At 37.5% G+C, this 21,254-nt stretch overlaps 1 protein-coding gene across 35 annotated transcripts in view; it reads right to left on the reverse strand.

The window, feature by feature from the left end:
- PBRM1 (polybromo 1) overlaps positions 1-21,254 on the reverse strand; it is a 126,220-nt gene that overhangs the window by 7,884 nt on the left and 97,082 nt on the right. For 14 of the 35 annotated variants that reach the window (XM_074198162.1, XM_074198160.1, XM_074198159.1 and 11 more), the window contains 5 exons: positions 19,483-19,647; positions 15,895-16,050; positions 12,158-12,228; positions 11,821-12,037; positions 1,461-10,434 (listed from right to left, as the gene is read on the reverse strand). In XM_074198162.1, coding sequence (XP_074054263.1) covers positions 10,262-10,434; positions 11,821-12,037; positions 12,158-12,228; positions 15,895-16,050; positions 19,483-19,647 — 782 coding nt within the window. In that variant the 3' untranslated portion in view covers positions 1,461-10,261. Of the gene's footprint in view, positions 1-1,453; positions 10,435-11,820; positions 12,038-12,157; positions 12,229-15,894; positions 16,051-19,482; positions 19,648-21,254 lie in introns of those variants that run through there. The other 21 variants (XM_074198185.1, XM_074198187.1, XM_074198184.1 and 18 more) reach the window with 7 other exon arrangements.

Consider the following 21,254-nt stretch of genomic DNA (forward strand, 5'->3'; position numbering starts at 1 on the left):
ATGATCAAATTTTATCTTTTCAAAGAACTAGTGCTTTTTTTCAGTTTTTTTTTGCAAGGCAGTGGGGTTAAGTGATTTGCCCAAGATCACAGTTAATTAAGTGTCTGAGGCTGGATTTGATCTCGGGTCCTCCAGGGCCAGTGCTCTGCTGCGCCACTTAGATGCTCCCCCAAAACTAGCTTTTAGTTCTAGTTATTCATTTTTTTTAAGTTTCTAATTTCCCCTATAATTTTAAAAATTCTTTCTTGTTTATTTTAGGTTTATTTGTTGGCTTTCTGATTCTTTTGATTCTATTTTGTTAATTGTTTATTTGTAAGGCTATGATTTTTTCCTCCGGAGAAAATCCTTCCTCATGATGCTTTTTAGCAACATTCCAGAAATTTTGTTTCATCATTATCATTTTCTTTTACAATTGTTTCTATTTATTTGTTCTCTGACTCACCAATGACTTAGAATTTCATTGTTAATCTTCTATTGTCTTTGTAGCTTTTATTTGTGATGCCTGAACCAATTATTATTGGTTTATTATGATCTGTAAAGGATCTATTTCTGCCTTCTTACAATTGTTTGCAATGTGCCATAGTAGAGTCAATTTTTATAAAATTTCTACATGATCTCTTCCTTTACTGTACTTGGCCTCCCCAGGGGCCATCCCTTAGGTCATCTCCTTCTCCTGAACACACCTCTCAAGTCCCTCCTCCCTCCTCAGGGCTTGGTGCACATGCCAGGTGACCCCAGCTTGTTTCCATTCCTTCTCCTGCTCCTGTTCCCTTCGAGGATCATCCTCACCACTTGACATATCCAAAAGTCTAACCTAGTGCCTCCATTCCCGGCCGCCTGTAGCCGACTCTTGTCAACACATTCCCTTCTGCTCTATCCTGGTGGTTCTGAAATCCCAGTCTTCCTCCAATTCCCAGACACCTTAAAGCCTACCTGGGCAATGTCTATCTCCAGATCTGCCCATTCTTTCCACTAAACCCTTCCAAAATTGTCCTCTTTTATTGTACTATTTAAAATTTAAATTTATTTATTTTTAGGTTTTTGCGAGGCAAACAGAGTTAAGTGGCTTGCCCAAGGCACACGGCTAGGTAATTATTAAGTGTCTGAGACTGGATTTGAACCCAGGTACTCCTGATTCCAGGGCCGGTGCTTTATCCACTGTGCCACCTAGCGGCCCCCTAAAATTTATTTTCAATGGTCCCCCTTTTTTGGGGGGGCATCCCCAAACTCTCCCTTTCTACCTCATCCTTTTTCAATTAAAAATTAGGAAAATAGAAACTCTTATAATAAATAGGCACAGTTAATCAGAATTATTCTATACAATAGCTATGTCCCAAAGCTTCCATTTTTTTTTTAAGATTTTTCAAGGCAATGGGGTTAAAGTGGCTTGCCCAAGGCCACACAGCTAGGTCATTATTAAGTGTCTGAGATCAGATTTGAACTCAGGTACGCCTGACTCCAAGGCCAGTGCTCTATCCACTGTGCCACCTAGCCACCCCAAGCTTCCATTTTCTGTGCAATTATATAGCCATCCATTTCTTGAATCAAATCCTTCTTCCACCCAATTAAAAAAGTTGAAAGAAAATTAAAAACTTTCATAATAAAAAATAATCAAAATGAATTCACACAGTAGCCATGACCAAAAACGTGTGCTTCTTTCTGTGCTTTGACTGCATCACTTCTTTGGCAGGAGGTTTCATTGTAGGTCCTCAGAAGACATCCACCACATCAATCAGAATTCTAAAGTCTTTCCAAGTTGTTTTCTTGTTCTCATATAAACTGCTCTCCTGTTCCTGCTCATTTAATTCTGCATTGACTCATACTACCCAGAATTTTCAGCAATGATCTTTTCATTATTTATTGTTCCGTATTCTATCACATTCACATCTAACAACTTGTTCAGTTATTCCTCAGCTCTGAGGTGGTGTTCAGCACCTCCTCAAAGGGGAAACTCCTTTAAGAATCTAGTTTTTCCTTTTTTAAAACCTCCTTTAGGAACAGGCAATTTGTTCTGCTTAATCTTCATTCCTTATCTTGTTCTATCCTCCCTCATAAGGACAGCAGATAGAACACAAGCCCTGGAGTTAGGACGACCTGAGTTCAAATCTGGTCTCAGGTGCTCGATAGGATTGACTGTGTGACCTTGGGTGAGTCACTTAACCCTGACTGCCTCGCATCCAGGGCCATCTCCAGTCATCCTAATCTATATCTGGTCATTGGACCCAGGTGGCTCTGGAGGAGAAAGTGAGGCTGGTGACTTAGCAGTCCCCCTCACTCAAATCAAATTCATGTTTGTCATGGCATCACCTCCCTAATGTCATGGCCTTCTTCAAGGGCAAAGGACACATTTCTTTCTCCTTCATAAGCTTCCCTCTCTTTGCCCAATAGTTTCCCTGAGTTTGAGTTATTTCTGCACCAAACATATATGTTTGTGTAGATTCATCACTCTTTGGCTGTTACATGAAATTCTTATGATGCCCACTCCCCACCCTTTTGTTTATTCTCACACATTTCAATTAAGAGGAAAAACAAATTCCAAGCCCTTCTTGTTCCTTTTTATACCAATATACTATTTAGTTCTTTCTTCTCTTAAAACTCTGAACTGAATGTACCTCATACTCTTTAAAAAATTTTTATTTGATTCTATTAATGAAGACATTAAGGTTCTGAAGGGATACTTGTTTCTTTTTCACATATTACAATCTTAGGATCACGTCCTACCAATTACTCAAATAACTTTTATCTTTTTAGACTCTTGGGTGTATTTCAGGGTTCCTACTCAACTATGGTCTTCTCATCAAAAATGCTTAAAAGTCTTCTATTCCATTCAAAATTACTTTTTTTCCTTGATAGGATTATGCTCAGTTATGAAGGTTGAGATATTTTTTTTTTAAGTTTTTGCAAGGCAATGGGGTTAAGTGGCTTGGCCAAGGCCACACAGCTAGGTAATTATTAAGTGTCTAAGACTGGATTTGAACCTGGGTACTCCTGACTCCAAGGCCAGTGCTCTATCCAATGCACCACCTAGCTGCCCTTAAGATATTCTTGATCAAAGATCTTTTCCTTTTTGAAATATGTATCTAAAGATCTCCTTTCACTTTTAGTAATAGCTGCCAGGTCTTGTATGATCCTTATTATGGTGTCTTGGTATTTGAACTACTTTTTTCTGTGGTTATTTTATTTTTTCTTTGATATGGGAACTCTGAATTTTTAACTGATATTCCTAGGTTCTTGAGGTTTTTTTTTTCAGGAGATGATTGATTCTATCTTTACTCTCTGGTGCTGATAAATCTGGACAGTTTTCATAAATGATCCTTTTTTCCAGGAGTTTTCTGTCACCAGATTTCTTACATTTTCTTCTGTTTTTTAAATCTCTTGATCTTAATGCTTCTTGTTGTCTCATGGAGTCATAGATTTATTTGGTCTGTTCTAATTTTTATAGGGAGTCCATTACTTGATTTATCTTTGTCTTCTAAATATCTCCAGCCATGTGGTGACCTGGCACAGCACCCCCACATCAAATCCAACTCACATTGCATGTCATGGCATCACCCCCACCCCATGTTATGGTCCTCCTTCAGAACAAAGGACAAACAACAATTTGTTGTCCTTCCATTTCTGTCCTTAAGAGCCTTCATTTCATTTTTTACCTCTTGCCTTATTTCTTCCTTGGGGAAAGCATCTTTTCCTTTAGAGAGTCTGTTTGCAGCTATTTATGGAATGAGTATCTTCTTTTGGGAGAAACTCTAGAGATTGCTTTAATTTTTGAGATTAGTCAATGTCTTCTTTGGCTCACTTATCTCTCCAGCTTTAGTTACCTAATTGAGGCTTTGTATCTGGCTGGGCTCTTCCCCCAATGTATTTTGGGGTTACATGAATTCCTTTCTCAGCAAGGCTAGACCCTTCTGGATTTTGGAGATTCAGAATGCTGGATCTTCAGGATCCTTTCTGCTCTCTCTCACAGCACAGGGTACTGGGGACCTGGTCTGAGGAGTGCTCAGACTAGTCATGGCATTCAGGGGGATGTATAAGGAGAGCTAGGTAGCCTGCTAAAGCTCAGGCAGCCATGCCAGTCAGAATCAGGACACCCCTGATTTCAGGCTCTCCAAGCTTTCACAAAGGACACGCACACATACACACATACCCCATCCTTAAAGAAAACAGAAACTCACCAAACCTCTTCATGAACCTACAATCTCAACTAGATATAGTCCTTTACTTTCCCCCTTCTTGGTCTTTGAGGAGGCAGTCTATACTAGCTACTTCCAGCTCCTCCCTTTAAAAAAAAACTTGTCAAATAATCATTATTTAGTAATACCTCATCAGTATTCTCTTCTTAATTTGAAGTTTAATGGTCTTTTCTCAGCACTTATCCTCAAAGTCTCTGCAGCATATGACCCTAACCAATTCATACTGCATAACTCTCTCCTCTGAACTTTGGTGACCTTGTTCTCTTGGTTCTCATCTCATCTCCCTGGAGCTCCAGGCCTCCACATCTCAAACTTGTCTAACCCCTTGGCTCTCTTCAAGAGCACCTGTCTTCCCTTCTGAGATTGCTTTATAGCTACCTTGCTTATGTATAGTCTCCTTTATAATGGTTTTTGCCTTAATATAAAGTTTCCACAGCTTAGCCCAGTACTGGCCTTTAGTAAATTTAATAATTGCTTACTGATATGGCTAGAATTCTTAGTTGCCTTCCCAATTCTTCCTTCCCTTGCCCCTACCCCCAATCCTTGCCTTTCTGCTTCTATCCTAGTCCAGGACTTCATCACTTTTCACCTGGACCTTCTTCCTCTAATCATCTGAAATGAACCCTTCTTCTTAGTTTAAGAACTTGCTTAAGTCTCTCAATCTAAAAATGTTTTTAAAAAGTCCTGATTACTTCTGTGTTTACTCTTTTACTAATGATTAAAACTTATTCTACATGATCTGGCTTCCACTTGCTTTCCTGCCTAATTTCAAACTTTCCTTCATGTTATCGAATTTCAAACTAGATCACTTACAATTTCCCGTTTTTACTTTGACTTTTCCCATCCCTTCTTTTGCTCGTCATCCCTAATCCTCAGATGCTGCCCTCCCTTTCTATATCTGTCATTTTCTTTATAAAATGTTCTGATTCTCACCAGCTAGAAGCAATAACTCCTTCCCTTCTAAATTTCTCAGGGCATTTTGTCTGGATCTTTTCCTTTACACTTATTACACTGTATCATACATATTCATGCACACATCATATCCTCTCTCTCACATGTAAACTCAGTGAGGACTGGGAACGTTTATTTCATCCATCTACCCATGTCTCAGCACACAATCCTGTACCTTCTAGAGGCATCGATAGGTATTGTTGGAAGGAATGGAGGCTGATCTGCAGTGGGGGAAAATACTGCAAGGATCTGCTGTGAAAGAAGAAAAGGTCTCATCTGTATATCAGTTGCCAAGTTTTGAGTGTGTTATTGTGCTATGATGTAGTTTTCTCTGAACTGTTTGATCATTAGACATTGAATTGTCCTCCAGTTTATTTGGTTACAACAAAGCTTATTTTATAAACAATGCATCTTGGAAACAATTAGGGTAATCATGTTTTGCTACAGTTTGGCCAGAATAAAAAGCACCTATTTTAAAACACCAACAACATCTTAAGGCATCAGAGCAGTCTGCTCAAGTGAGCTCCCACTCACCCAGTGAGCCCTCATTAGTGGTAACATAAAAACACATTTGTCTTTTCCGTGTAGATTGCGGTTTCTTTCCATAGTAAAAACATTTAATGAGACCTCAGTAAAAGGTAAGTAGTATAGCAGTTCACATTACAGAGCAGAAAAATTAATATATATTGTCATGAAAGGCAATGTGGTCATAGAGAAGTCTGGTCTTAGAATGAAGAACCTTTGGTGCATTATGACTAGCTGGGCGAACTTGGGCAAGTCATACTTCCTTGTATTCCAGACAACTTGGTAAGTTGTTGATTTTCATCAGTGGAGGGAACTTCCATATTGTATTATGTGAATTAGATGTACTTTACTGTATCAGATGAACTCACAGGTCTTGCCCAACAGCAGCAAAAAACGAATAGCAAGCCCTATTACTGTTGATTTATCACATTTTCATGACTTTTAGAGTTGAGAGGGATGGATTATCTACTGTAACCCTCTCATTTTACAGATAAGGAAACTGAGGTCCACATTGACTTGACTATCTTTATGCAGGCAATAAGTGAGTTTTTGAATCTAACCTAATGCTTCTATACTACTTAACAAGAGCAAAAAAATCTGCAAAGTTAAGAGCTGTATTCCCCCTACATCTAAAAACAGGCTGGCAATTATCTAAAAAGGGGGGCCATTTATTTCATCTGTTTTGCCCATGACAAAAATCATCACTTTTATTTATCTCAAGGAAAGAATGCTATCATTTTTCTTGGCAACTTATTTTAATGGCTAGGAGACTATCAGACAATATTTTATCTAACCTAATTTCTTTATACTGCAACTTAATCCCATTTCCTCTTTCTTTGTGTTGATGGAGGTTACCACCTAGTACATACTTAAAAGATCATGATATTTTTCTCCGAAGTAATCCCTTCACCTGAAGCCATTTGAATTTCTCCAAGAAGACTGAATTTCTATTCTTATAGCTTAATAAATTCACAGTTCAACCAAGGATTTCCTTTAGTTTAGCAACAAGATTATAACTTTTTGGGAGGAGCCAAGAAAAAATTATTTCCCTTTTGGTGACTTATCACATTTCCCAAATCTGAAGGAATAGACTATAGTTTTCTGCTTTTACATTCCATACTGCATCTGGGGGTATATGAAAAGGTAGCTCCAAACATTTTACTGCTCATTATATTTAATAGTTTTTAAAGCCTCCAACTTTTTTGGATATGAAGAAATTACATGGACTTTGCAAAGTGATATGAAAAGCAAGAATTGGTTGAATTTTATCAACACTAAACAGTTTCCTGTAAAAAGTGCTGACATCTTACACAAATAAATGTATATTAGACAAACCAAAGCCAAAGTTCTCATCCACTGTTGGATGTTGTATGTTATCTGCTAAAACACTACTTTTTATAGATAACACGCCTTCTTCACCCTGGAACTGAATTTAACTTCTACTCTACTTGGACAACTTCTACTTGAGCCTGTCTTTAACATTATCTTGCAGTCCCAGGCAGGATTAGGAATTCCTTGACTGCCTGCTCCTGTGGCATGATGGGTATGGTGGGTCAAGTCTCATTAAGTTCAGCATCAGGGCACATCAGCAGTAGGTCGTTCTGGGCCATCTTTTCCATTTGCTATGTTTTCTTCCTGTATGATAGGCATTCCTGATGCCAAACTCCAAGTCTTCTTTTTAAACAAAGATTTATCAATGTTTTTATATGATTACATATTTCAGGAGTCATACATTCCTGAAACTAAAGTCTGTCAACAGAATCTTAATGGAACCATCAAACCTGATTAATCTAAATCACTTTGCAAACTCCATTTTTATTTGGATTAAAAAGCTTCAGATGAACAAAATGATGGTACATACATATTATAAGACTGGTTACCAATTTAATCCCTTTTGATACAGAGGTAAGGATAAACCAACCATGACTTAATCAGGTCTAAAAACGTTTGCTGAAAAGTCACCAACACCAGTTTTGAGATTTTGCACAGATGATGTTGCTGTTGTTTTTTCTCTTGAAGGGGAAGGGGTTTGTGTATGTGTTGAGTGTGAGTGAGTGCGTGTGTGTGTGTGTGTATGTGTCTGTGTGTGTGTTGTGAGAGAGAAATGCAATTAATGGCTTTCAACCAGTTGACTGAAAATTACAAACACTATTTTAATCTATATTCTTACTTCGTATATAAACCCAATTTTCTCCCATACATACTTGCACTTTAAAAATATTACAATGCTGTTTAGGCCAACATTTTCCACAGCCATACAAACCAGAGGTTCTAAAAACCACAGGAAAAATGTGTGGTTATTTTATTATTTTTTAATCACTTGAATTAAAAAAAAATTTTTTTTTGGTTAGGTATGAAATTCTAAACTGCAGACCTCAAATCCTATCACCTAAATTTTTACTGACATTCTCCACAGAAATACACAGAAAGACATGATTCTAAAATAAATACACAGTTAAAACAAAACAAAAACAAAACAAATAAACTTGATTGGGCCCACAAGTAGCCTCAATGGCACTGCTCTGCATGACCTTAAAGGAGACCTAAGGTTGATCTGGTCAGTTTTTACAGTGACGCTGAAGCTGGTAAAAAGTTTGAAAAAGGAGTGCTCTCAGCTTCTAGTGCCTTAGAAAATGTCGACCATTCCATTTGCTGAAATAAAAGTGTTTTTAATAGGCTCCCAAAAGGAGTCTTATCTAGGCCCCAAATAAAATTAAGTAAAACAAACTTAAAAATAAATAAATAACTTAAACTAAAATTAATTCCAGGCTCTTTGGTGTAATTTTTGTTAATGTCTAGGAATAAAAGAATCCGATTTTAATATACAGTCCATGATGGTGATTGGATGGCTCAGATAAACAAAGAACTAGGACATGTTCATTATCTGATTCAGTTCAATGTCTTAATCTTTGTGGTGAAAACATCAAAAACTAGTCACTGAGATGTATTCTAACAAGACAGTAACATAAAATTTTTTAAAAAACTTAGAAATTACTTAGAAATACTTGATGAAGATTTAGATCCAGTGGTTGACTACGGCAGTTATGACGGCCTACTGTACTTAAGTATATAGAGAGACAAAAGAGTTTCTCTGCTCTACACTCATGATTTAATAAGAATGGCATTCAGACATTGGGGTAATTAATGCCTACTAGGAAAAAAAAATAAGGAGTTCTTTTGGGGTTATGATATGATAAAAACCACTCTTGAAACCACAAATACCCCCCCCCCCCAAGTGAAGTGATACAGTCTATATAGCAGCATGGGAAAGCTTTGTCCAGCTGCCTGGGCATTTTCCTGGATAGATGCTCTAAAAGTAAGCTGCCACCTGAAGAATGTTTTAGCTATAAGGTTAGACAGGGAATGAAGTATTTCTAAACTAATGTGTATAGGATCTGTGTGGCCTTTTCAGAAAGCATTTTCTTAAATAGTGATTTTTTCCCCAGCTCTAAATGCACTTATATTACCCCCTGAAATTCAAAAATTTAAGCTAATATTAAAAATATTTCTGAAACAGAAAAGTTGCAGCTCATAAGTTTTTGGCTGAAAACGTGTAGCAAGTCCTAAATGGTAGAAAGTTACAACCTTGAAACTTGGAGGAAAAAATGCCACGCATAGGAATGAAAAATGGGGGGGGGGAAAGGATTGTGAGAAACTGATTCTCATAATTTCATTTTCAGTGTAGCTATCAACTTTTACACACTGCTGTATTTTATTTTTAAAGCAAGGGTTGTATGTTTTAAAAATCACCTCCATCTACCATAATACTCCAGTGTGAATGTAAATGCTTTTTTAATACATGAATTTGAAAACTTCACAAGATCTGACAGAACATGTGGAGACAAATTGTGAATGAATTCTTTTTAAATGGCTGAAAATGTTCTATGCATTTACCTGTTATGACTCAACAAGGTTATGCATATCTTTGTAAAGGTCAATTTAGACATTTAATGAAGCACATGAAAATGTGCTTGCTATACTGGACTGGTCTAGGGAAAGAATGCCTAGCTCCCCCAATTGGATTGCTACTGATCAGATCCAAGTCTCTATAAATCTACTGAATCTCTAATAAATATTTCTTCTTGAAAAAGCATTTTAATTCACCTGAAAGCAATGGTTTCTGCTGGAAGTGCCTTAAAACACGCAGGCACGTGAACAGACATACTTTTCTACAATGTAAACTAGGACTAACTTCACATTTCATTGTCTTTTTAAACTAATTTGTAAACAGTTGTGTTTTTTCATGGTTTTTTTTTTTTGGTCTGTTTTTCTTTTATAAAAAAACCCCCAATGGTATCAGATCCATGGCAACAAGTAAAAAGATAACTCCATGTCTACACATACAACCAAATATGAAACTGGCTTTCAAACAAAGGAAACATATGCAAAAAAATCTTTGTGTATTTGATAGTCAACTTAATATAACAAAAACAAATTGAAATATGCTTATTAAAAGTGTCCTTATATAAAAATGGTCTTGCAATGTACAATAAAATGCAATAAAAATTATTGTTTTGTTATCCCCCCAGTAACTAAAACAGCTATTGTTCCACAAAACTCTTTTATGTTTGTATCAAAGAAAGTAATTTATGCGATTAAACATTTTCTATGTTGTATGCTTGGCGAATGTTAAGGGTATCTCGAAGCATCAAATCACGAAGGCGCCAGAGGGCATCTGCCATGGTAGTGTGGGCCCCTTTACTTTTCAGCCAGTGTGAAGGAAGACGGCTTTCTTGTTCTTTTGATAGGTGAACATCTCGTCTTCGGGCTGAGAAGTAAAACAGAGTGATCACCTAACCCCAGTTTTCATTTTCTTAAGGTTTACTAATTTATTAAAGTAGGGAACAAAGTTTAGAAAGTTTAATTGTAGACTATTTCCAAACTCATTTTCCAAATCATTTTAAGTTAGTGTCTCTTACAGTAAACTTGTTACAATTCCCACCTGTACCACTTGGTGGCTGTGTGACCATGACCAAGTTACAACCTCTGAGTCTCAGGCACCTCATCTGTAAAATGGGGAGATAGCACAATTCACATTTCTATAGAAATTTGAAGGTGACAAAACATTCTTTTTTCATTGTTCTGAAAAGTAGATATATTAAGTTACAATTTTACCCATTTTATTTAGATAACAAGTTTAGAGAGGTTAACTAACTTGTTCAAGGTCACACAGCTAGCAAATGCTAGAGCTGGGAACCAAAGTCAGGGCTCATAATTGAATCTACAATCTTTCCACTACAGCCCATTTAGTGCCTATCCAAACTCATGTTTTAGAGTATTGTTGTAAGGCAAACACTTTGTAACTTTCTGAGTGTTATATAAATGGATTATTGTGATTCCCATGAATAAAAATCAATGTGTTTTAATGGAATTCTGCCCATTTAACTGAAAAGATAACTAAAAGTCATTTTTTTTCTTAAAAAACAAAGAACTTGAACACTAATTAAATTTTTCTGTAGGAGTTATTATCACTTTGGTATTTCAAATTTATGGTGACGATCCATTCTAGGAGAGTGTAAGGTCCTTGAGGGAAGGTATTATGTTTTCATTTTGCCTTTGTGTACCCAATACCAATCAGAGTGTCTTGTACAAAGTAGGCAACTTTTCCTTAAAACCTGGCAAAAAAAGAAGGATTAGCACATCTTTCTTGTTTTAAGCTTCCCGAGTTCTCACTATAGATTATATTAATGCTTATATATTATGGTCAGTGACTCTGAATTTACCTAAGTACTGTTGAATTGAAATACATTTCTTTTAGAGGTTAATGTGATTATTTTTAGTGCTTAAGTTTTAATAATTTTATTTTTATGCCTAAGAAGATAAACTTAGAATTTACTGGAAACAGAGCAGTCATGTTTAATGCAAAATACAACATTAAAGTTTAGCAGAAATAGATTTCCATTGTATCTACCTCACATCACTAAGTTCAAGGTCAGTAGTTAAAATGTTTTGGGATCTCTTTGTATTTTTCAGTGGCTATAAATGTTTAATCAAAAGTCATTATATGAACAATTGCCTCTAAAATTTCAACATCAAAATATAAACCATTGATTATACATGACATATAAACTGTTTTGAAAATGAAAATGCCATGAAAAGAAAATGCCAAATCTGGGCAGGCATTAGCCTTGCCAGGTATAGACTCTGTTCTTACCTGCGAGGGTCTGGTCCCACTTGCTAATACTGTTTGACTCAGCGCTGAGCCCCTCAATGTATTTCAGGTAGGCCTCTGAGTGCAGGAGCCGTTGGGTCTTTGGTGGGGGAGAGACAAACATTGGTGTTGTTGGCTGCTGCATGACTGGCTGGCCTGCTGGGTTCTGACCAGGATATGGAGGTGGTGCTTGTTGGCCAGGGGGCCCAAGAATTCCCATCTGAAATGGGAGATGACAAAGGAATGAGCATGTTTGCCTTCAGACAGGAAAAGGTTCAATACACAGGGCCCAGAGGCTGGCACACATACAGAATGATAGAGATCAAAGGAAATGATTTACCTGTTGTCCGTAAGGACTCCCTCCTGGTGCTGGAGGTCCTACAATGGGGGACACTCCTTGGCCCATCACACCTAAATTTTAAAATGTAATTAACACAGTTAGAGCCTCAAGGATTACAGGGACAGAAAAATCACTCTGATAAGAGATTATGTCTCTGCGACTGCGAGTCGCTATGTCTTTTTGTTTTTATGGCTGTGCCCACAATAAAACTGTGCAGCTTTAGAGTACTGTTTATTGTTGAGGGACAGGCTGTGGATTTGCCATTTTAATGGTGTAAGGGGACACCTTGTGAGCAAATTTCTCTCTGAGGATCTGGAATAAGGAGACCTGAATTCAAATCTAACCTCAGACATTTGCTGCTGGGACCTCTGGGCAAGCCATCTAATGCTTTAAAAAAAACCAGTCTACTGGAGATGCCCAGAAAGGTTACCTGGCCAGAGTGTATCAGAGAGTTGGGGCTTGGACCCAGGTCTAACTTGTACTGAAATATCTATTCTTTGAACCTTAATGAATGTTTAAACCTTTACAAATTGTTGGAGACTTTTCCCCAGGGGACTCTGATCTAAATGAACCTCTATATCTAAGGCATTTGTCTTAAGTTTAACAACATAACTCTCAGGTATATTATTTATAGGGAGATTTTGGCATTAAACTCAAGAGCATCTAAAGTGCTAGAAGAGGAAGGAAATTAGATGTGGATGTGCAAGGGCAAAGTTAAAGGTGCTACAAAAATTCAATAATACAATTAATATTATTCAGTGGGGCATTCTAGTGCAAAATACAAACTATGCTGGCTTTATACCTATATTGGTATATAATTATAAGTAGCACTGGCATAGAAAATTTTTGCATCTCACATTTTTGTACTATCACTAGATATTTAGCCTAAAAAGTTTCGCCTGATAGAAACAGAATTTTGGGCTAGTTGTATTTGTCATCTTTAAAATTTTTTTATTTATTTAAGGCAATGGGTTTAAGTGACTTGCCTAAGGTCACACAGCTAGGTAATTATTAAGTGTCTGAGGCCAGATTTACACTCAAGTCCTCCTGACTCCAGGGCTGGTGCTCCATTCACTGTGCCACCTAGCTGCCCCCATATCTTTTTATGATAGCAATCTATTTTTTTCATAGTTCCTTTGGTGACCTTTCACCAGCAACTGTTGTCTCACAGGTATCCTTTAATGATCTTATAAAACCCACTTCAGTTTTTTAGACTTGTTTCAACCCCTAACTCATCAACTGGCTTTTAAAAAGTTAGAACCTTCTTCTAGGAAAGCTCTTTCCTGCTGTTGTTTCACCTCTGCTCCTAGGTCACCTTGCTGCACAGATTGTGTGATGGGTAAGAGCTTCTTATCTGGCCATTCCTATTTTAATTCACCTTATTTTCCCAGGTCAACTTTCCTGTGATATCATTGGCTAGATAATGTTTTCAAGTTGTATTTGGGGCTGTTTTTTGTTGTTTTGAGGCAAGAGAGAAAATAACTATGAACTACCTGCCTTAGGCAAACAGTCACTCCACTAACTGTGATGTCTATATTAATTTGCCAAGAATGTTAGCACAGACTATGCCAACTCCTATTGGATGCCAGCATTGGCTGTGCCATAGAAATGCTTTGCAGGCTAATGCCTTTTCTGCCTTCTATGTACTAGGCAATCATGGTGCTGTTGTTAACATTCAAGGTGGTACCAGAGAGAACATGAGTTATCTCTACAGCACTTTTATGCTTCTAGGTTCGATAGAAACCTCATCGAACACATTAAAAATCATCCTATTACTCTCACAAAAAGTCTTACTATGTATCAGAACTGTGATCTATTATTCTAGGTCTAAATTAACATATAAACTTTAAAAAAATGTAACTGGGTGCATGGGAAGGGGGTCGAGATAGAGACAACTTGACCACTCATCACAAAGTGTCTGCTAGTCTAAGATGCTGATGTTTTTGATAGTTTCTAGGATGTGGTGAGAATATGGATAATTAACAGCAATTAACTATTAAATCAATGTGACAGCTTCAAGATATGGTTAAAAGTAGACATCAAGTCTTCAATCCAAAAGTGAAAATGGGCCTCATAACTTCATACTGTAATCCCAGTTATACAGAAGCAAACATCTCCCTTTCTCCTGAGCAGCACTTTCCTAACTTTCACTATTCCAATGACTCCTTCAACAACTCTCAGTCCTTTAAATACTTTCTAAAGATCCTTTTTTTTTTTTTAGATTTTTCAAGGCAATGGGGTTAAATGGCTTGCCCAAGGCCACACAGCTAGGTAATTATTAAGTGTCTGAGACGGGATTTGAACCCAGGTACTCCTGACTCCAGGGCCGGTGCTTTTATCCACTGCACCACCTAGGCGCCCCAAGATCCTTTTTTCAAAGAAAAAAAATTATCAAGATTTTTTTTCCCATCAGCATCCAATAGTTCTTAGGGATTCTGCTCTCTCTCTCTCTCTGTATGTATATATTTCAAATTTTTAGAGTAAAAAAATCCTAGAAGTCAGTATACTGTTTCACATGTCCCACAAATAAGGTCATCTCAGAACTGTTTGGAACTCAGATGTTCTCTCTGAAAGTCTCGAGTTTGTGTGTGTGTGTGTGTGTGTGTGTGTGTGTGTGTGTGTGTGATGAACATAGGACTTTATAGATAACAGATATTTAATAAAGTTTTGCTTTTGCTGTATTAAATGATCAGATCATTAACTGAGTTTATAGCTTATAATAATACAAAATGGACTAAGTTCACAGGATAATAAACTTGAGCTAGAAGGGATCTCAGCAGCCCTTCTATATCATGGATAAGGAAACTGAGGCCTGGATGGTTAAGTGTCTTGCCCAAGTTCAACTAGGTGAGATTCGAGAGCTGGTGCTCTGATGAGAGATGCTCAGTTGCCTTGACTCTCTGTAAAGTGGCAATTCCCAGAATACAAAGCAACCAGATGGCCAATTTTCCTGAGTCAGGAAAGTAATTTATGTACTTCCCTGTCACAGAATACTTCCAAAACATATCCTTTGATTCTCTAAGAATTCTTGTATTAAGGTCATGTTGAATTAAACCATTTTGATATCATGTTGCTATCTAAAATGTTTACTAGTGCGCCTGCATACAAGCCCAGAGTATTTAGTTTCCTGAACTCAAATGAGCTAAATCCAGTCGGGGACTCTTGACCTCTCTTCTCTTTGTACTTCAGCTTAATTTCTTTCATTCTGTTACAAAATGCTAATTGGAATTTTTCAACATTGGTACTTTCTGATGCTTTCCCCCAAATTCGTTGGACAACTGTTCCTTCACAATCCATCTAGAAGGAGCAGAAAAACATAGGAGAGGCAAACTGTGACTTCTACAGTTCTTGATAATAGCTCCTGTGAAATAAGGACTGCCATCAGAAAGCACCAAGTTTTTTCCTTAGAAATAAGGCCCTGAAGAATTTTGTAACTGTATGTTGGTCTTTCCTAGGCCCTATCTGGTGGGATCATTTCAATGATACAGCTTTTAGATTTGTTTTTCTACTCTGATTGGCTTTGTACTGTGCAACTAACTCCTTTTAAACCAGATATTTATAGGGACATAGTCAACATCTGAAGCAACATCACACTGGTTCTACTTTTAGATATTACTAGCATCTTCCTCAGTGATGTATGAAGAAAAAGGGGCAGGTATTCCCCAGAATACCTGGCTGCAGGAGGAAGATGGAAAAATGAAGATGAGATAATGAGTGAATGAGGATGATGTTCTTACCCGGTGGTGGGATGCCTGGGATGCCTGGCATACCTGGCGGAAGGTGGTGGGGTGGGGGCACCCCAGGGTGAAGTGGCTGCATGCTGCCCATGCTAACAATGCCATCAACTGGCCCCTGCAAAGGTGGCAGGACTGGCGGATAGCCACCTATCATGCCTTAAAGGACACAACAAATTTCAAACATGCATCAATAACATGCAACATGATCTAAATAATTAAAAACAAAACCCCCCCAAAACCACGTGCACTACTAATGAAAAGCACCTTTAGTACTGCATGATACAACAGCAATTAGTATCTTGCAATAATGAACAAAATAAAAAGTCATAAATATGAAATATACATTTCTGGATGAATTAGTACTTAGTATATTATTATTTGTTGCTGTATGTTCATCCTGGGTGAAATACACTGTATAGTCTTAGTTAAGTATTAATAAAAATTAATATTACCAGCCAAATCAAGATCATTACTATTGCAAGCTGTTCATACATCGCAATCAGTTCTGCCAACTGTAATCTAGATTAAATAGCATAATATTGACTTCCCTCAACTTGGCACATGCCTGCATGGTGCTATCATGCATAAATATGAGGGCCCTGTTACATAGTTAGTAAGTACCCTGAATCATGAAGCATGGCTCTTTGTAGTATCTATTAAGGGTCCTGCCCCAGGACAAGGTAAGGGTCAACTCTCACATTGGAAATTTACACTGGTCTAACTCTTAAGACCTGCTGATAATTAATTGTTTCTCCTGAGATTGTGAATTATGACAAATGAAATAAAACAAAACCCAAACTGAAGCCCCAAGTAGCTGAATGCCCAAGAATGAAAGCAAGTGGGAGAAGTGACTGGTAATTGTGAACTCAGGTGAATGGGGGGGGGGGGCAGGGGGGGAGTTCCCAAAAGCAGAAATGACTCAATGTCACTTCCAAGTTTACGCATGAACTCAAAATTTCATTAAAGGGGAGCATTTTAAATAAGGGACAGGGCCTCTGGGTACATAGGATTCCATTCCTTTAATAACACTATCATCTTTGTGTAAAATATTTTCTGTTGGTGGGAAGAATGTTAGTAAACCAAAAATGAAAATACTTGTCAAGCAACAAAGATGAAGAGAAGAAAACATTCTTAAAATGGCAAAAGAATAAAGTTTTTAAGAAAACATTTAAAAAAAAATCAACTTTTTTTTCAGGTTGCTCAATTTCTCTTTTCTAGAGATGATGATAATGATGAACTCCAGAGCATTCCCCACACAGTACCCTTGGTTACTCCAATAAAATTACATATATACTACAGCCTCTTCTGCAAAAGTGAGGATTGAGGGAGCCTTTAGCTAAGAACACTACTGCCAAATCTTATTCTTATAAGACATGCTACAGATGTTTAAGTGTTCATGGAAAGAATGAGTAGGGAAATTCAAGCTTTTAAGGGTTTGACCAACTCAGATAAATTCTTAGAAAATGAATGATAAACTTAACGGGTCTGTCTATCTTTTAAAGCTATCAAATAATTCAAAATGCTTATGACCAAGGGCCAGGATCATTCAGATCATGCTGAATTCACCATGGCCAACTTTATGGGTTGACCAAGGAAATCTTGAGTTAGTTGAAATCAACTTAAATCAATTTAAACAAACTAATTTAAATGGCAACATTTCTGAATTTTGTAAAGAACCTGAGTCTGAGTTGTGTTATTTCAAAAATGCAAAGGCAAGAAATAAAGGATTACTTAAGAGCATGAAGAATTGCTTTTGGGAGAGGGTAGGGGGGCTGGGTGGGTGTGAGACACAACCCTGCCATACTACCGGATGCTGCTCCTTGGACTAAGAAGATAGAGATGTGAAAGGTTTTGCAAGGCTTTGCTTTCAATTACAAAAGCCCACCTGAATGCAAACTTCATGGGCTGCTACTAAAGAATCATTTACAACTTAGCTGAACTATACACGTGAAGCTTCATTAAACTGTACTTTGGCATTATTATCCCAGTCACATTTGTTCAAATGAGCTTTGGTGTTTGTAAGCAAAGCTAGTCCCAGGCAACAATAAATCCAAGATGGCACTAGGCTGTTACTGCCATTTGTAAGACCATGAAAAAGCATCCTTTTATCGGCATGACAGGTCACTGGCAAATGACACTTTATTTTCCCAGTGGATTAAAGGTTGGTTATAGTGGAAATCACCTCTGATTTGGTCAACTGCAATCCCAGTCTATAAAAGTCTATATGACTAAGGTACCTTTGGGCTTGACGTTATTCCCCAACAGGGAGCTAAAATGCTGCAGCTGCTGTTCTTTAAAAAAAAAATCCGCATTAAAAAAAAAGTTGTTTATATTTCTTTTATGAAATGTGTCCTTAGGCATTTTAGCCAATGGCACAATGCTAAAATTTTAATGCATAAAATAAAGGCAATTTTGACATTAATGAGGGAATGATTTCTTGAAACCTCAGAACCTTATTAACCAAAATGGGCCATGGAATAGAGCAAGCAACTATGCAACTTGTTAGCTTTACATCAGCTATGATAAATGCAATCAATTCAAATGCCATGATTCAAATGTGCTTTGGTGAGTGCAATTACTGATTTAAGCGACAGTGTTCCAGAATTTTGCCATCACAAAGATAAGAGCACCAATGGAAAATGTTACCCTATGCTTATCATTCCATTTTGAAAAATGAAAATGATAACAACAACAAAAAAGCTACTTTTTATATTGAACACCACTGTCTTAAGAGCTACCACAAAAGGGGTAAAATAAAAAACTGCTTGCTTGACAGTGGAAACATGGAATAGCTGAAAAGGTACCTCGTCTTATATCAGAAAGTCCACTTCTAGATAAATTGTTATGGACCTCTAAAGTTAGAACATGCCAAACAATAAAAATTAAGAAATAGCCAAATTTGCTATGGATATAAGAACCAGAGACAACACACACAAGCAACCACATTCACAATTTTTTTTAAATATGTGACTGGGATACTAACAGAAAATGCAGTTTAATGCAATAAAATAGGAAAGCATTACAGAGTGGGCATGATGAACTGAATAAGGAATATAGATACATATTCAATATAGCAGTCATGCACATAATTGATCAGGAAAGGATTTGGAATCAGTCAAAAATCCTTTAAATGATCGGTGTTTTAGGGATGGCTGTAGTAAAACAAGGCCAACTGAATATTGCTATGAATCGGGGAATGGACCACATTACTTTTGAATTTAATTTGAGTTCAATTTTGTGAAAGTTTAAGGACAGTGCTCAAGGTCTAGTTACCTTTTTTTTTTTGTTACAGCAATAATAATCTGGGATGGAGAATATTACTAGACCATCCCCACAGCCAAGGCAGAATTATTCCCTATGAATTCTCCAGGGTTGGGCCCAGTTCCAATGTTTATGGGGAGGTTATTTTCTGGGTGGGAGAGGGCAATAGAGGAAGACATGGATGATCTCAAACTCTGAAAGTAGATTGGTCATGGGAAAAGGCCAGAGGAGCCTAAGGCTCATTTGGAACTGGAAGAAAAAAAATGTGATCCATTAGGAAGAATTTCTTAAAGTGGAAAAAAAAATGGTCTTAGCTCCTGCTTTTACCTGCAACAGGCGTCAACTGCTGATTGAGCATCGCCATTGGTGTTGGTGGTGGCACCACCCCCATGAGCGCCCCCGCGGGGGGGCCCGCCCGGGGAGAAGCACTCGGCTGCGGTTGCTGCGCTGCCCGCTCTCTCTCCTGCTGCTCGGCAACTTTAGCTGCCCGCTCTGCAAAGGCATTTTAGATTTTCAATTCTGCTTTTAACCCAGGAGTTCACCACACCATCCATTTCATTCAACAGGACTAGCAAAACACAGCGACAGTTTCATTTAACGGAAAGGCCCAGAGCACAGCTGCTCTCAACCCAGGGTATAGCCGGTGTCAGCGGGCAGGGAACCTAGCGGCGTCCCCAGCTTTCCTAGCCCGTCCTGAGAACTTCTCTGCAAAGATTTCAAGAGTGTTAAGACTGCAACACACATTCAGAAAGCACAGGTTTTAAACATGTCACCAGCATAACCAAGGTAGTTAATTAATGTGGATGAGGCACCCTGACGAGGAAAGCGCTTGTTGTCATTTCTCTGTTATTAATGGCATCACGGATTGTTTAGAATTTCAACAAGAAGCAATTCCATGGCCCATTATAATTTTTGGCACAATCAGTACTTGGGTTTTCATGATTCCTTGTACCCAGTCATACAGAGACCTGGGGGATAGCAGCTGAAGAAAATTAACTCTGTAAGGGAAGAGTAGCTCACTACCTATTTCATAAGCTTTCAGGTAAAGTCAATGAAGCAAAGAGGGTTGTGTTAATAACTAAACTCCAGGGGAAAGAAATGATTCCTGGTGTACTTTTCTACAGTAGTGAGATTTTACTCAAAATGCCAAATTTCTTCAGACTAAACTGTTCAACAGTAAGATAAAATTACCCAATGCAGCTGCTCCTTAAATGAGCAGATTCTAGAAACCAATGCTGACAGCCACATCCTTCTTCAAGTTCTGAGATCAGATGTTCTCTTCAAGATGACTACATTTCTTCAAGCTAATTTTTCTGCATTTCTAGATACTGTTCTAGTGAAGTTATTTTTTTCAATGTGATCCACTGCAACTGACAGGCTCAATGCAAAACTCTGACTTTCCATGTGCTGACTATGACTGGTTACAGACCATTTAATACTTTCAATTCACAAAACTCCATTGAGTCTACATTTATGATGCTTTACAATATAGGTGAAATGTTTTCCTCATTTTTCACATGGATAAACTAAAGCACAGGCAATTTGGTGACTCCAAGGTTACAAAACCATCAGCACCAAGGAGAGGAAACCATGAAGCTCTGAATTCTAAAATCATATTCCAAACTCCAGACATTGACTCTTCAACAGGGAAACTCAAAAGAATGATACTCCAGCTAGGACAAACATCATCATCAAAAAATTTATCTCCATGTAACAACACATGCTTAAGGAAAATAATGAAGTGAAAAAATCCAACACTTCTTTAGTTTTAAGAGGGTTAAAGCCAAAGTCTCTTTGTTTCTACTAAAGTAACTACTTATTGAGGTTGTTCTAGTTTACAAGGCTAGTGATTTTCTGAAGGTTTTCAATGGTTTTCTAAAAGGTCTTCTAAATAACAAATTGTAAGAGAAGGGACATATGACATCCAATTATGATTGAAGCAATTTGAAGATTATTGAATACTAAGAAACTAGATATAATTCTGATATTTTTCATCATATAATCCACACAGTAAATGGAAGAAGAAAATGCTGGTAAAAGAAAAAATAGAAATTCAGGTTTAGATTTAGATTAAACTTTTTGTTAAATACACCAGCATG

The sequence above is a fragment of the Macrotis lagotis genome, chromosome 8, assembly GCF_037893015.1.
Source record: "Macrotis lagotis isolate mMagLag1 chromosome 8, bilby.v1.9.chrom.fasta, whole genome shotgun sequence".
NCBI lineage: Eukaryota > Metazoa > Chordata > Mammalia > Peramelemorphia > Peramelidae > Macrotis > Macrotis lagotis.